This window comes from Anopheles merus, chromosome 2R (assembly GCF_017562075.2).
Source record: "Anopheles merus strain MAF chromosome 2R, AmerM5.1, whole genome shotgun sequence".
Lineage (NCBI taxonomy): Eukaryota > Metazoa > Arthropoda > Insecta > Diptera > Culicidae > Anopheles > Anopheles merus.
In genome coordinates this window covers 58106924-58124413 of record NC_054082.1, presented here as the reverse complement: position 1 = coordinate 58124413, position 17490 = coordinate 58106924, and the positions used below count along the sequence as shown (strand labels likewise).

General features: G+C 34.6%; 1 protein-coding gene across 3 annotated transcripts in view; it reads left to right on the top strand.

The window, feature by feature from the left end:
• The first annotated feature begins 9533 nt into the window (after window positions 1-9533).
• Window positions 9534-17490, top strand: part of LOC121603281 (homeobox protein Hox-A1-like) — a 36189-nt gene continuing 28232 nt past the window's right edge. For 2 of the 3 annotated variants that reach the window (XM_041931969.1, XM_041931958.1), the window contains exon 1: window positions 9534-10993. In XM_041931969.1, coding sequence (XP_041787903.1) covers window positions 9868-10993 — 1126 coding nt within the window. In that variant the 5' untranslated portion in view covers window positions 9534-9867. The remainder of the gene's footprint in view (window positions 10994-17490) is intronic. The other variant, XM_041931961.1, reaches the window with a different exon arrangement.

The window sequence follows — 17490 nt, the reverse complement described above, 5'->3', positions numbered from 1 at the left end:
TGACAATCCAACCTGGGGACGTGAGTTTGCTATCAAATCGTGTTTACATTATACTTTTGAGGCTTTTTTAAACCGTTATTAAATTCAATCATCTGAAATCAAAAAACAAATGCCCAAGATTACTTTCGTATCTTGTATAGAACTATTCTGGTTGAATTGTCGAAATAGTCTTTTTTGAAAGGGGTAGAGTAAGTATATTAAAAGGTTGCGAAACTAATATTATTTATTATCAAAGTTTCACATATTCCTTTTTGATCGGGAAATTGTTGGAAGTTGGAGTTTTTATAATAAAGCAATCAACATATTATTATTTTATTAAATAATAAAATATTTGAAATGTTAATCCCAGTCATGCGTATTCGATTAACAGTATATATAAGCAAAATATTTTTTAAATGTGATATTGTTTATTATTTCTTCCTGCAACTTACTCTTGTTTAATTCTTTCTTAGAATATTGCTGTAAAATATCTAGAATGACTAGCCAATCTCGCAACGAAAGAGAGGAGTGATCATCATATTTACACGTTGAACGCAGTCACTTCTCAAATATTCCACGCCGTTGACACCTGTCCAGACAACATTGGGCTCTTGTTATTGATTCTGTGATATTTCTACGCTCTCCTAAATCAAGAAAAGATCGACAGTCGACGATAGTACGGACATCACTTTCAGCTTACTGAGTATCGAGTTAATTCTTGAATAAAGATAAATGAATATCATATCTTAATCTTCTTTTGGGATTTCCTTTTCAAGTGATAGGATGCCACTGTAAAAGAAATATTTTTTGGGAAATAAATGAGCCAAACATAGAGAGTTCTCGGTTTTTATAAATATTTTACTGCATTTACCTACATTAAAAATGTTGTGCGTAAACTACAGTGCTATGTTTGCTGTACAACGAAAAACGAATGAATTTACATACCTCCTAATGATGTGCTGTGTTGGCGATGCGGTAGTAAGACGGAATTAATTTTAAGCCACGTATTTCACACACAACATAGTGCTAAAGCCTTCCTCAGTAAACATAAAAAATATCACAAAGGAACAAATATTTCAGAGGAACAAATGTCATGCTAGGAAGGCTCATTAAAAGAGGAAGTTTCACAAACATATTATCTTTTCAATTTCAATTCGTAATTCTCCATCCTCCAAGATCTAATTCAAACGCATCGAAATAAATGTGTCGAATGTGTAAGCTGAGGATGGACGTGTGCATATACTCTTACGTGTCACTTTGTATCTCTTGTTCGCTGAGAAGACTTGAGAATGACGTGATATACTCATTGGTATTGCATGGACATGATACGATATGCAACGAACAAGAATCGGTCAATCACACGAAATCAAAACCCAGCGGGTAACCAGTTTATTCTTCGTTCTCACTACTGCTTCCAAAGCGTCCAAACATCACTGGTGAATCTGTGTTACGGAGATACCGGTTTACTTAGAGCTGATGCCTTGTTTCGATCCAATAATAAATGAATATGGTCACTGTAGTTTCGCTAATTGACCGAGTTCAGCGTCAACATAACATCCAACCATCTGAAGAGCAAGATTAGTTTGATGAGATACAGATTTTATAAGAAATCATTTTAACTTCTGTTAAGAGAGTTTCGTGGGTTTACAGTTTTCATGCTGCACTGTTAGTCATCGTCAAACAAGAATAGAACTTCCTGTATTTCACCGTTTCTGTTTCACTCAAACAACTAAACACTCATTTCGCTTTTATGCTTCTGATCCTTTGAATGCTACATTTTTTTGTTTTTGCTGTCGTCGAATGACCGATGAACGGTTTATCATTTCTAGCCTTCATACCTCCTTAATTGAATTTTGTCTATGTTCATCTCATACCGAACAGATGACGTACCACTTAGGCTGTTAATTGGATAAACAATTCAGTGGTATTTACCAACGAGCAAAGTTGACATGTTCATGTTATACCGGAATCTACCTTGGTTGAAATTATTCACGTTCGTGGAAAGTGTTAAGGCCATTAAACCGATAGTTGCTATTTAATAATTTGGTTGTTGTTTGCTAATAATAATTTCTTTTCCCTAGAAGGCAAAACGAAAAACCAAGATACTAAAAAAAAGCCGAGTAGATAATCTAATTAGATCAAAAAGTAATTTGCAGCATCAATCCCTAATTTATGTCTTTTATATACAAAGTGTAACCATAAAACATTAACTAAATCCCTTTTTCCCAAACATTTATCTTTAGCAATAATATACACTTTAGGTATATTTTTAAATGCATTGTAACATTTATCATATCAACACTACAATAGTAATATCCAAATTTATCACAATTCAATTTATAAATTCAATACGATTCGTGATTAACATAACGAAATTATTCTTTACTCTGCAAAAAAGTGCTATAATGTAATTTAACATACTGTTTGTTTTTCGTCTATTCTCGATGAATTGGATTCGTTCACCGTAACGTGATGAAGCAGCATTGTAAGTTCATCAATGGTAACAATTTTTTATGCACCTTCTTCATTCATCCTTCCATATAGCCAACAGTACGATATCTAGGATGCTGTCATCCGTTAAATGTACCACTTTCCTGATTCTTACCTCCTGCTATTCCTCCTGTCCATTAATGCTAAGCCAATCGTCTCGACAGTGGTACGACAGCTTGACGTGTTTATATGTTTAAGAGATTATCCTCGTCAATCTTTTACTACTTTTTGTCGAACTTCTTTCTATTTCCTCTTACAAGACAATGTTTTTCTTCTACTGCGTATGTTTCGAAATAACTGAGACTGCTTCTGCATTATTGCACTTTGCTCCAACAACAGTTGTGGGAGTATCAGCTGGACACAAATCTAATGAGTAAAAAATCATAAATCACACGCGTTGCCTGTCCCTTAATTTTCCCAAGGAAAAGAAAGGATTGACTTCAGGTCTTAAAAATTGTACACCTGCCATCTGTTATTTATCCTGGTAAATGCAGTGACAAAATCTTTATCTGCTCTCCTGTATGCACACAACGCAAGGATTAGCTGCAGAAAAATATTTTTGACCTTTTTGAGTGGCTCAGACAAGAAATATGTAATGTGAGCTTAGTTAAAGAATAGCTCGTCCTATTATGATGATCATACTTCAAAAGAAAAAGCTTAATGTACAAAAGCACCTTCTCAGAGAAAACAACAGAAGGTTTTCTCGCAATTTCTGTCATTTTCTAGATATGATCTATTGTAAGAGTCCAGGGAGTCTAAAGTAAATCATTTCAGGTAAAGACAATCTTCATCACAATTTGCAAGAATATGTTTCCTTTGGGGATTTGATGCGATAATCTTTGGTTCATAAATACATGTCACCCACAAGATGGTCAGATAGAGGTAAAAAAGATTGACAATGAAAAAAGATTCGACTGTCCATCAAAAATTGGCATAAAGCATTTGGGTATTGAGGATGTAAAATGTCTCTATTGGGCGGAAAAATTTATTATTAGAATTATAATAGAACTTAGAATAGTTTGACTGGCATCACGCGACATTCTTAACCAAACTTACTATACTGTGCGTTAAGACTTCAAGACCAGAATAGACCGTGCCCCCATACATAGGACTGCTATGGTAACAATAAGTCACTGAAAGTCAAGCTCACTTCACTAGTGGGTACAGATAGGTTTTGATCGACAACGGTTGTTGTGCCAAAGAAGAAGAAGAATTGAAGATGTTTACAGAGAAGACGTGCGTTAATTTGGAAAAATATTTAATTTATATATTATTGAAGTTTTAAACACTAGAATGTTATCCAAAGCACAAGAATCTGTCAAAATAAAAGCAATCGTGTGTATCGAGAATCTCTTACTATGCATGATTGCTATACACTACCCAAAAACATATGGCTTCGTACGTGTTACGTTACACCAGAAGTTATAATATGGTAGTTTGCCAATTACACACCACCGCAATAATTGGGTGCGGTGGTGTACAACAATGCATAAACTTGTTGTTTTTTTTTTCATTTATTTATAAAACGTTGCTGAAAGCTAATATTTTTCCTTACATTTTGGGTATTTCTGTCGCATAATCCATTTTTTAAGAGCACTATTTTAAACATAAGTCAATTTTAAACACGTTAAGCCGGTCTCGTAGTACAGTCGTCAACTCGTACGACTTAACAACATGCCCGTCATGGGTTCAAGCCCCAAATGGACCGTGCCGCCATACGTAGGACTGACTATCCTGCTATGGGGGGATCAATAAGTCATAGAAAGCCAAACCCACAAGTAGTGTGGTACAGGCAGGCGCAGGCCTTGACCGGCACCGGTTGTTGAGCCAAAAGAAGAAGAAGAAGATTTTAAACACAAATAAAAATAATACACCGTTCAAACCGAATGGAATTCATAGGTGAAACCGGTTCCAATTGTGTACCACAAAATAAGGTTTTTTCACGCTAAGAACAAGCGAACTGTATACTTTAATTGAATTCAAACAAATATAATTTGTGCTCACGGTTGGGAAGCAAATTTTTTACTTTTTCTAATTAAACAATTGTTGAATAAAACGTTTCAATCAATGAAATATATTCTTTTGAAGCTGTGCCTGTTAGCATTGTTGTGTGGACAAAATATCTTCCCATTTTGCCTCAATTGAAGAAATTTTATGTTTTTTTTTAATATTAATATAAATACGCATTAAATTGTCTTGTTTTCTTTGTTTTCTTTCAATTCTTCCACGCATCTCTGTGACATTGCTTAGTAGTAAACATGTGGTCGAAGTAGTAAAAATTACATCAATATTCTACCAAATTTTATTTTGTATTTTTCTTGTATTACATTTAGTGCCTAGGAATTTATCCTTGCTGTGAAGTAATGTTTAAATAAATGATGCCCATTTTGCCAAAAAAGAGGCGAAGAAAAAGAGACCCACGAAGTTCAAAACCCCTAAAATTCTACAACAACAACAAAAATGTTTCCCTCATTTTGCCATTTTGACCTGTTTACATCTATTCAAACCTATTTTGCACAGCCTTAAGCCTCATTTTTTCACCGTGCCCAAGGTGGATTAAAAATATCAGGTGGTGGATCAGGGTCTTTGGGGGGTCGCCATAGTTGAGGGACTTTACGTCATTTAAAAAAAATAACCATTGGTTTCCGCACACAAAGCTTAGCAAATAGAACAGACTTCTTTGTTATTATGTGCATTTTTGTGTGTCTATTGATTTTATCGAAAAAATGAGATATATTAACAAAAGATTTGATGATTTGTATATGCACGAAATTTAAAATCATGTGAGTAAGACTTCTAATCTCACGTAGATTGTCCATGCGGCTCGTAGATAATGAGGAAATAATGTGAAAATAAAAAAAAATGATTTCTTAGTTTTTATCATCAAAAATTTCGAAAACCCAATGAATTTTAGAATAAATTCGTGGAATATCACAAAATAATACACTTTAATCGATGTTTTAATGTTAAATAAGAACTCAAAAAGCCCAAAATATATTTTTAGGAATATTTAATTTAAGGAAAAAATGGGGTAGATAAATTAAATGAACAAATTTAATAAATGTAAACAAAGTTTGAATCCTGGGGACCTTACGTCAAGTGACGAATTGTCAAAATGCACTAGAGTTCACCACCTGATATTTTCAAATCCACCTTGATGATGCCATCATTATAACAGTGGTTTGTTTACCATTGGCGTACGGCAGCAGGTGCAAGTTTGCTACTTATTTTACGGAATCCTGGCTTGAACTTAAGACACTCATGTAATGTAACAACATGTCGTATTGTCCTAATCACTGTTTGATAGAAAAACATCATATTTGTTCTTCTTCTCCTTCTTCTTCTCCTCCTCTTTCTTTTTATTCTTCTTCTTCTTCTTCTTCTTCTTCTTCTTCTTCTTCTTCTTCTTCTTCTTCTTCTTCTGCTTTGGCACAAAAACTGTTGTCGTTCAAGACCTGCCTGTAGCACACTATTAGGCACCAGCACCTATTTGGCGCGGGATAGTCAGCCCTACGCGGTCCATTCGGGGCTTGAACCTATAACGGCCATGTTATTAAGTCGTAAGAGCTGACGACTGTACCACCAGATCCGATTTCAGTGTAACAGAAAGTGTACAATAATTAATAATAGCAATAAAATAATTAATTTAAATAGGTATATAGTAATAGAATTTTGAGTGTTTATAAGTGTAACAATTTGATTTCGTTGAATATATATACTATTTTTTTAGTAGAAACATAATACATAACACACCTAACATAAATGTTTGCGGTCTCAAGCCAAAGTAGGAGTAGGTATGTATGCTACCAAATAGGTCACATATTATTTGTTTTTTATTTGTTTATAATTATTATTATTCCATCTACTGTTCCATCCACACACATGTATTTAACAGATATCTTAAGTTTGTGTTGAAGATTAGGACATTTCAAATTACATGATTTGCAGAGAATTTTTGAACAACGACATGGATATGGGGAAATCAAGCTGACCGGACAACTGATTATCTCTCTTTTTTATTACTGTATATGCAAGGCCCTAGAATGTATAGTTTTTATTTTATTTGTGACAATCCTTCTTTACATAGCACTATATTACTGCTGACCATCATAAAGGCGACAAAATATATGACTTTTTTACCTTTAGATCGGCACAGTCAAAGCTAAATATTTTTCTACTTTTCCTACCTTCGGCTACTAGAATTTTAGTTGATTGTCAAGGCAAGATTTCCTAAAGAAGTCAGATTATATGACTAGATACGGTACTTTCATCCACCATAAATACCATATTCTATGTGTTCCTCAGGATCTGTAAATACCTCATCGCTTTTACCACCAAGCAGCTCTCTTCACCCGACCTATATTGACTTCGCATACTGGTTGATGTTTCTGTTAGTGTTTCTGCTTCCGATGCTGCTGTAGACAACGACTATTTCTACCGTCAACTAGCAGGATTGAAACAGACATTTTCAGCAAGCATTGAACGACATACAAAAAAAATATGGAGGAAAACACCAATCCATCTTTCGCTGTCATGTCACCTTCATATTCAAAATGCGTACATATTCATGTTGCTGTAAAGGTTCATTCCAATTTTTCTGTTTTCCCTTCTTTGCTGGACCCTTTCCTTCCATCCAACAGCAGTAGATCGGCTTTGGCTCTATCCCAATCTGTCACTCGTTCCCGTATCCACTCGATCTGTCCATCCGATGGTGTTTGTTCGACTGGTTGCAATATTTCGCACGTTCACATGTTATGCTCACGAACACTTCCAATCCAGCTCATCGCCTTATGTTTCCAACTTTATCCCTCATCATACATGGACTATTTCAACTTGTTTTTTTGCAGCAGATAACAACTGCGAATCCGTTGTGACTTCTTTGCTAGAGTAGCGCCTACGAAATGTGACGAATTATTATGTTATATTCGTTATTAAATAGATGTTCACTCATAACGTGAAATCATCATTACTTTCCTTTTGAAACAATTGTAGCACCTAGCTGTTCAAAATATTATTTGGAGCAATTTAATTGACAGTCCATCAAGTTTTAATCAGCATTGCTCACGCACAATGAGTCACAGTAAAAATTAAAGCAATAATTTGTAAGTATGTATATTTGTAATTCTATTTGTAATTCTGGGCCGGTCTGGTGGTACAGTCGTCAACTTGCACGACTTAACAACATGCCCGTCATGGGTTCAAGCCCCGAATAGACCGTGCTCACATACGTAGGACTGACTATCCTGCTACGGAGAGAATCAATAAATCACTGAAAGCCAAGCCCACAAGTAGTGGTACAGGCAGGACTTGACCGACAACGGGTTTTGAGTCAAAAGAAGAAGAATAATTTAGCCACTTCAGATAGCCAGAACTCATCAAAACAGATACATAGCAAACATTGCAATATTGAAAAGTATTATTGAAGATTTGAAATAAATCAATCCACTTTCATAGTCGAATCAAAGAAGAAATGATTCCCCATGTGGATTTTTTTATCATGGCTTTTAACTACCCACAGGTAGGATTTTGATCTTTTTGGGGTTGGATTTCGTTAAAAAAAATATACAGTTAGTATTGATAATATTTACATTCAGCAGTATTGAGAAACTCGTTCGCCGAAGAAAGCTCGTCGCTCATGAGTGGACAGGGTTGTACCAATAGGTTGGGCATTACAAAACCTACACGGTTGCGAGAATGGCATTACAAACTTGACTGCCATTCATATCAACGAATAAAATTTTATTTAACATGCAAAACATATCAGTTTATCCAAGATCACATTCAGTTCCAATACACAAAAATCATGGACTGCCTCTGTACAGTTGGTCAGGAGACCTCTCAGCATACACCATGAACAAAAATCAAATCATTAAATAGTACGGTTGCATTCTTTCACCTACACAGCAACTTTATTCATGGGATTTCAGCCTTATTCACCTTATTTTTATTCTAGCGTGTTTAATGCTTTATTTTAGATATTTTCTTAAATAATAAATGCCATATAGATTAAACTGCACATTTTTACAAGACGCGATCATTTGTTTCTTGTTTTCACTTTGGTACCTCAAGTTGTTACAAGAATTTATTTGCTGAAATGAGTATATTCTCCTCGTTATTTGTTTGAAGATGAATGAGAGAGAGTTTTGTTTTGTTGTTAATTTATTCACATCTGCGTACTTATTTATTAATTTCATTTATGTTACTACAAAATAACAGAAAAATCCAAACACTGTAGCTTAAATCGAAGATTGAAAGTCGAACCAAAAGATATTGGGTGTTGAAATTGAATAAAATTAAACGAGGAATCCTACTATTTACATAAAACTATTCTATTTTATGGTGGTTAACATACATACCAAAAATCAGATTTTTACAACAATTAACCTGAATATGAACATATGCTTATATGACTTATATTGAACATTGCCAAAATTAATGGTCATATTGCAATGAACTAACTTATGAATCATATTTATTAACTAACTACTCTCAGATTAATCAATCGATTAATGAATTAATGTACTAAGAAATTCCAATGTGTTCATACACTTGTTTAAATTTTGTCATTTGTTCTTTTTGTATGTAACAAAATATGGACTAACCATTTGTTTTACTAATATAATTATTTAATCTTAAGCTACACGATCCGCGAGTGCTACGATCGGGATTTGCAATATTCCAGTTATGTCAAAGGTTTAATAATAAAACATTTAATGATCATTTGCACGATAAAAATAAAGATATCGCAACTGTTCAAACGTGAGAATGCGAATTGAAACCAAAGCATGAATTGTAACATTCAAGGGTATTCTATTGTGCGCGTGCGCATTGCTCTCCTGCAACTTATACAATGCAGTATTTTCTTTGTCCGCTTTGCAAGCATAGTGCGTTCATGTGTATCACAGAAAAGGGGAGGAGCTAACACCATTGTAAATTATTAATTAAAAAGGGGCAGAGCAACACGGGAAAGAGACAGTCCGATGCATAATTCACTCATGAACATTATTCACTCGACAGCCAACAAAATTAACACTGAAACTTGAATTTCGTGGTCAATTTGAAATTAGAAGTTGATGGCAATAGATTAATATTTACGAGCCGTCTTGTGGAGAAATATATGATAAACCAGTTTTAAGTGAAATCTGGATTTATTTGGGTTGCATTTTGAAAAAAAAAACTAAATCGTTTAAGTGTCGAAACCGAATGTTTTAGGTTGGTGTGTTTTTAGGTGCTTCTTATCATCGTGCGTAGTGATATTGAGATGAAATATGGTGAATTTTGTGCTTGTTTGTGATTGGTGAACAGTGCTAGTTTAATACAAGTGATGATGAATTAATATTTGATTTTATTGAAAAAAATAGGAAATAAGTAAAAGAATTCGATAATATAACCACCAATATGATAGACATAAGTATGTACGGAAATCATTCTTCGCACACAAATGGTTTTCAGAACAGTGATCTTGGGTCCGGAGGGTACCCTTATTTTACAGCAGGTCACCATCATCACCACCATTACCACCAGCACCAAAGGCAACCCGTGCAACAACAACAGCTTACTAATTCTGCTACTAACATTGTTAGTGGCACACCTGTGAATAATACCACTAGTAATACCGTAGTGACCTCTAATAGCAGCTCCAACAACAATTCTAATCCGCCCACAGTCAATATCCATCAGACTTCCTATGTTCACGCATCTCACCTATACAGTCCGTCCGCAATCGAATACGGAATAACTACCTCTAGCTCTCCCCCAACTGATTTGTACTTTGAAGGCGATAGCCAGAGTGCTATATACTACGGCCCTAGTCATCCAACACCGGCGGCTCCTTTTCAAGAAAACCGTATCATAAGCGCGGATAACGGATTGAGCTATACTAATTTGGACTATGCCATGTACCATCAGGCACAGGAATGCGCAGATCCTAGTTATCTGGCGCATCATCAAGATAACAAATTACATCTACATCGCTATGGAGCCATTCCTGGAACTGTAGCGTCCGATGCCACTGTTGATGGGGATCCTCATCATCATAATCTTCTTCATCAGCATTCGCATATCTCACATCAGCACAGTTCCACATCCCCTAATGATGCACATGGCGGTGGAGCTACCTGGGGACAAGTTTACTCCGATAACATTCCTCAGTCACAACATCAGCAACTGCAGCCGTCTCTTAACCAGCATACGGTGGCTCAGTGCAGTCCTAATGTTTCTTCCGCATTGCTGGACTCGCCCCATGTAATTCTGAGTGCGAGTGTATCAGACGATGGTGACAGTAATGGTAGTGTTGCTAATAGTTTTTCGCGCCTTCACCAACATCATCACCATCCCCATCATCACCATCACCATGCCACATTGCAGCAAAATATGCAAGCGCAGCAGCATCCGGCGAATCAGCAATCGCAGCAACAAACACAGCAGCAACAACAACAGCAGCACGCTCAACAACACCAGAACCAACAGAATGCACCTACCTACAAGTGGATGCAAGTAAAACGAAACGTGCCAAAGCCTCCATGTAAGTATTTTTCTAGCTAAAGTTGTATTGTTGATGATACAATCCGCACTATCTCCAGATTATCACAATCCCACAGTGGATAGCGTCACACTGAGCTTGCTTTACGATCTCACCATAAAACGATACAATTCCCACAGGGACTTTGAGTCCCAAAGGGTTTGCTTTCTCAATGGAGGCTATATTTTTTGTCTGTGTGTTTTCCTTTCTATCCAGCAATCACATACAACGACAAAAAAAAACTCTTTTATATCGGTAAAAAATATCAAACGCACCTATTCGGTTAGCTACCTTTATCAGTATCAAAAATTCATACGCGTTTCATAGTTTATCCCCGTGATGAACTATAAAAATATATCTAACTGGACCAGTAGAGTCATAAATTTTGCTAATAAAATCTTCAATCCTGCACTAATGGCAGTCTTGATAAAGGTGTAATAATTCAAATTTTCCGTAAACATCTTACCTTCGCCATGAGCGTTATCGTTTGCATGTTGATAAATAATACATATGACTGCTTTAAAGCAAAGAGGACAAAAACAGTAAATATGAATTCTAGCAGACGTTAGATATTACCGTTAATCAGATATCGTTGTCGTATTATAAAGTACTGACTTATTACTACGTGATATCATTATGATTTCCATATGATTTTTTTTTAATTTAGAGACAATTTTATATAAAAGCATTTACGCTATTCTCGAAATAGATTTAAAAAAATTCGATCCTTCCCATAAGCTTTTTCAGCATACCAAACATTAAAATTATGCCTAGACCACATACTGTTTCAAGAACAACGCAAAACAAACCCGATATTGTTAATTAAAAACTACCATAGCTGGTGAGGTTAACAAACTCACCAATTTTAACCACCAACAATAACAACAACGCTCACTTATTCTTAGTCTATGTTACGGGTCAAAGAGGTTGTACACCGTGCGTGACTTGGGTCGTTTCCATTTGAATGAAATTGCCATTATCGTCCAGAAGTAAGTGGACCCCAACAAAAACGTGTCGAGGACAGACGTTTTTTACTGCGATGCCGTCAAGGTCACTAACGAAAAACGACGGAGCGATGACTGAAAACGAAAGTGGATTATGCTAGCATAGAAACAATTCTTTTCGTTCTCTACCCTGTTCAACTTCTTTGGTGGCTGAAATAAATTCTTCTATAATAATACGCAACAGCAAAAAAAAGTACGCCTACGATCGATATTACAATACCAACGACCCTTTGCAGACGTGTTGGTGGGTCTCAATTTACTTTCAATTGGCTAATTGTCCACTGTCAAAAATGTCACAAACTGCACTGTACTGCAAAGCTCACCCAATTGCTAGTGAGAGAAAAGACACGAGGCAGTAATTTGAATGTCATAGATAATAAAAACAAATATTAGATTCAAATCTCCCCCTTTGTAGACACTACATTATTGATACAGTTCTGTTATTTCAATATTAATATGCATGCCTCTGCATGCGCTGTTTCACTGTACTTGCTGGATATGTAACAAAATAGATTAGTATTGAAATTAGTATAATACAACCACCGGCTTACAAGTTAATTTGTGGGTATCACTACTCCACACTTCACTACTTACCAAATTGACTTGATTTCATTCAATCATTCTGCGAACACTCATCCTTTCTATAATTCCAATGCTTTCATAGTGTCAAATTAAAAATATCTGTCGCATAGCAAAAGATATTTTTTTAACTTGTCACTTTTCACATGTTGAGGTTCCATTTACCTAACTGAGAAATACATGCAAATACATCACTGTGGCCTGTAGTCGTAGCCAGTAACTGTATTCGAACATTCACTAGAACTCAATTTGCATGGCCCATAGTGTATACATAATAGATTTTATCACAACATATAATTATAATGTTTTCACAACAATAACAACAACAACAATAGACAACACGCAACCAATCGGTGAAACCTCTCCCTTCGGGGTTTCTTTAATAATTACAGCAAACCAAACATTTTTACAGTATCTATTGTTTTACATTAATAAAATAATTCTAGGCGATGCCAGTTTAAGCGATTGTATTTGACGTATAAGAAATGCCAGTTAGTTCATAAAAAATTACAATTTCAGATATATCATTTAAACTATTTTAACACATAATAGCACACAGTAACTTTAAAGTACCATTGTATAATTTGAATTACTCACACATTTTAAATTGTTATATGCCATATATTGACATATATCCTAACTAGCTCTTTATCTTTTCCCAAAATAAATATACGTAGTAAACTTACATTTATTCTAATCCATACCGCTATTGTTGATGTTAATCTCCTACAGGCATAACTTTTAGGAAAAGAAACAACAGTCAATAAACATTCAACTACAACTCTACGATGTCGAAAATTTCAAATTCATTAGCGGTAATTAATGATATATCAGTAGCTACAGACGACGCTGACCATAAAATCGTCATATCTGATTAACTGACCAAACATGTTTTCATGATTTGTTGTATCAAACGTCTCAATACGTTTGACAATAGCTAATGAATCGGTGCTATACGGTCGACAATCTACAGTAAGAAGATGCCAACGACACCCTTGACGTTTATCATTTATTAACGTACGAATTATGTTTCGGTGCAGAACTTCTTAAACTTATTTCTTTTTTTTTTCTTTTAATAAATATTACTGCTCTTACTAGACTGGTCAGTCATGTAACATGAGCTGAACTTCTTATTACACATATTCAATCTAAAACCATTTCCTTCCAGTAATGCAATGATGATGAGGTTAATTTTAGGTTATTTTATATTGAATATTTTTTTATTTAATCCTACAAGAATAAATTTATACCTGATTGTGTACTCCCGGATACTAAATCAATGTACCTGTAGACTTTTTGTTTATTTCATAAATTTTTGTTAAGCCCTTTCCTAGCCAGCTTGATCCAATGACGGATATATTGTGCAGTATGACGAAAGTACCAAGAGACCTCCCTTCTTTAATTTGGTAGTGTTTTTTATCAATCATGAAATATTCAAGTCATTAGCGTATTACTTCCTTAACAGACCAAAACATTTGCAATTATCTACTTACAACAGGCCATATCAAACAACATTTTAAAAAAATATTTTAATTTTTTCTTAACATCATTTTTATATTTCACATAAGTCTTTACATTATGAATAACGATGCAGGGCGTACCGGACAAAACTAAATTGATTTTTTTTCTGTAATGTAGCAACGAATTCCGAAATTGAATGAATTATTTGCGCAGTTTATTATTTACCCTAAATATTTAGTAGCAAAATGGAATAAACCTCTCCATACTTATCCTTAAGTTTATAATTAAGTTATTAGAGCCATTGGTAATGCGTAAACGTAAATGTGTTAATTGCCTTTAACAAATTTACTTAGATGCGTAGCAGTATCCGCTGGTATTTAAAACCGTAAAATGTATCCTAATATTAAAAATAACTTCGATATATTAGCAAAATGTTTGAAGAATGAACAATACGAGTTGAGTCGAAAAATATCGTCAGTATAATAATTGTTAGGGCTTTCTATATCAAATATTAATTAATCAAATATAATTAATTTTCTTGAAAAATATACGGATGGAGTTAATACAAAAGAGACTGCAGCATAAATGAATGACTGACCATCAATAAGGAGTTTATCATTAAAATGATAAATAATAGTAATAACTTGTTTTACTCACTTTCTTTGTTACTAACCCACTTTACTACTCATTTACTAATTCGATTACTTATAAAAAGCCAGATTTTTTGTCAGACCGTGCAAAAAATTGGTAAAACTTTGCAAATCAAAAGAGTTGCACTTAATTGGGCCTTTCTTATATTTGATAGTTACATAACTTGTGAAATAGGAAATGGAGATATGTGTAACATTCTAATGTGAATTTGAAAAAAAAAAAACAATAAAACATTGATAATCATTTTCTATAATATTCTAAGTACAGCGAACGTGTCATTGCAAAATGTTGGAACAGATTACAATAATTGTTCAACAAATTAAATTATGTCATTTCCGGTTTATTAATACTATAGATCACCATGCATGCCTTCAAAGTATATTACTCTAATACTTAAATTGTGAGCTGAAAGAGCTGGAACCTGTCGTATGATGAATTAATGTATTTGCGAAACTGATCAGGGATATTAGAGTTAGTACCGTTAACTACACCTATGCTGCCGTAGCCTGAAAATCAATGTTAACTTTTAAAATGAACCTCAAATAACATTTTTAATTTAAAACAAAAAACAAAACAAAGTGTAATTACAGTTGTGCGAGACAGTGTAAACGTTAACATATTTAAAAACGTATAAATTTGCTCATTTCATGAGTTATACAATGGACTATAATTCTAATATTGAGTATAATTTATCCCTAAATAATTTTATATTAAAGTAAATATATTTTGGAACTATTTTGCTTTCGGTATCGAAGAAGAAAAAAATCTATAATCGTGAAAAAATGTGCAATGAGAACGTATCATTCGTTCAAGATTTAAAGCGGTACGAATATAGACTGTCTTACAGCAGCCACAAGCGTGGTAATTCTATATCATACATGGTGTTATATTTTATCTTATAGCTTGTCGGTCATGTTACATTTTTATTTACACCGCACTAGTACCCCAACGTTGAAATTCTGTCAACAACTTCTCTATTATGTTGATGAAAATCCTACGATCACATGACGTAACCGAAACTCTAGAAAACTTACACAGTTCGTTCCCCTAACCGCTTTGGGTAAGTTCAAGCAACACGCGACACGAACGGGTTTATTGTTTATCATAGATCGTCATTCAATATCACAGTCTCTCATCAGCAAGTCAAGTGCCTAAGCGAATCACTGTGCTGTGACTTCTCTTACAAATGTCTAAGTGGAATACAGTTACCTCAGAATGCAATCGTTTTTCAAGGATTACGCTTACCTATGTGCAATCCATATAACACCGTTGCCCATCAAAAAAATATTTTTATTCCCTATCCCTTAGCAGTAGTTCCTTTATCGATCAAAGATTACGTTTACCGTGTTGATACAGCCGTATCTATATTCTTTAGGTATCTATTACTGTACAAATAAGAAACGCTTTTAGACTTTTATTCTCAATCCAACACATTTTGTTTGCGTATGCTGTGTACAATTAAACCAAAACATTTCGGTTAGTACCGTTCAACAAAAAAAAAACATGTGCATTTTCCCCCATTCCTATTATTGATACATTTGAGCAATCGAACATGTCAAAGTTCATCCTGCAATCTTAACACAAACATCTGATAAACCTTACTATGCGCATGATTAAGGTCAGAAAAATATATCACTTCTACGCGTTTTCACTTTTCCAACTTCCTTACAACATAAAAGAAGGCTTGAAGATGTGTATTAAAATGGGCAAAAGTTAAACCTCCATGTTGTACCTTCCTTGCTTAAGGAATTCTCCTTGTCTAACCTACCTCATTCTCCGTTATTTGTGGGAGTGATCCACCATCAACGTCCATCTTCGACATAATCCTAACTTTCGCCAGACATCCCTATTATACATTATAATCTATTAATTAAGCCTGTCAGTTGCCGCACTTGGGTCGCCGCGGGATGGTTGAGTCGTGCGACCTATCTGACTGCCGGCTCGTAAATTAGCGCTTGTTTGAAACTTCAACAAGTTCACAACTCCCTTCTAGCACACCCTTTTAGCTTACTTTTGTTTGTTTATGGTTTGGTTAAAAGGTATCACGCATGTCAGTGGGTTGTTCGGGAAATTGTAAAATTTGCAAGCGAGACAATTTCTATCGTAGCATAAACAAGAAACCCAGTTTTTAAACTGATGTTTTTCTGCTATCAGATTGAGTGCATTTAGTTCATGTAGATTTTATGGTTCATTTTAAAGCGGTAGTAAACTATTTCATCAAAACTTGAGGGCATTTCAAATGACATAATTCGTAAATCGAAAACGAAATTGTACAAATAGGCTATGAATGTTTATAGTGATGTTCAGTGATCAATGAAAACATTCCTGGACTGATTTCAATGCTAGATAGAGATAAGGGCATAAGCATAAAACTTCAAGAATCATTTTTGACATGAAAGGAAAAAGATTCGCCACATGCAAGAGAAACTATCAAAAGGGATCTAAAGACGTCTAATGCTTATGTTATATGAAGCTTTTATATGAATTTTCTGCTAAAATTAGTTTACTCCAATTAAATTTAAAATCTGTATGAATCAAATGCCAAATAGCGGGAACGATCGAAGCGGTTGTAAAAAATGATATAAAATTGTGGTTTACTTGGATGTTTTGGAGCATTATGCCATATTGTAGGCATTGCTGAACAGGGCACTGATGAAATAAAATAAAGTAACCATTGTACCATGACAACTGCAACTATCGTTCATCATCGATCGAGTTTTGAAAAGTGACAGATTGTCTTCTTATGCGTAATAATCTAAAAGTTCAAGCTTATATCACATTATTAATTCTGTTTTGGGAAAATTT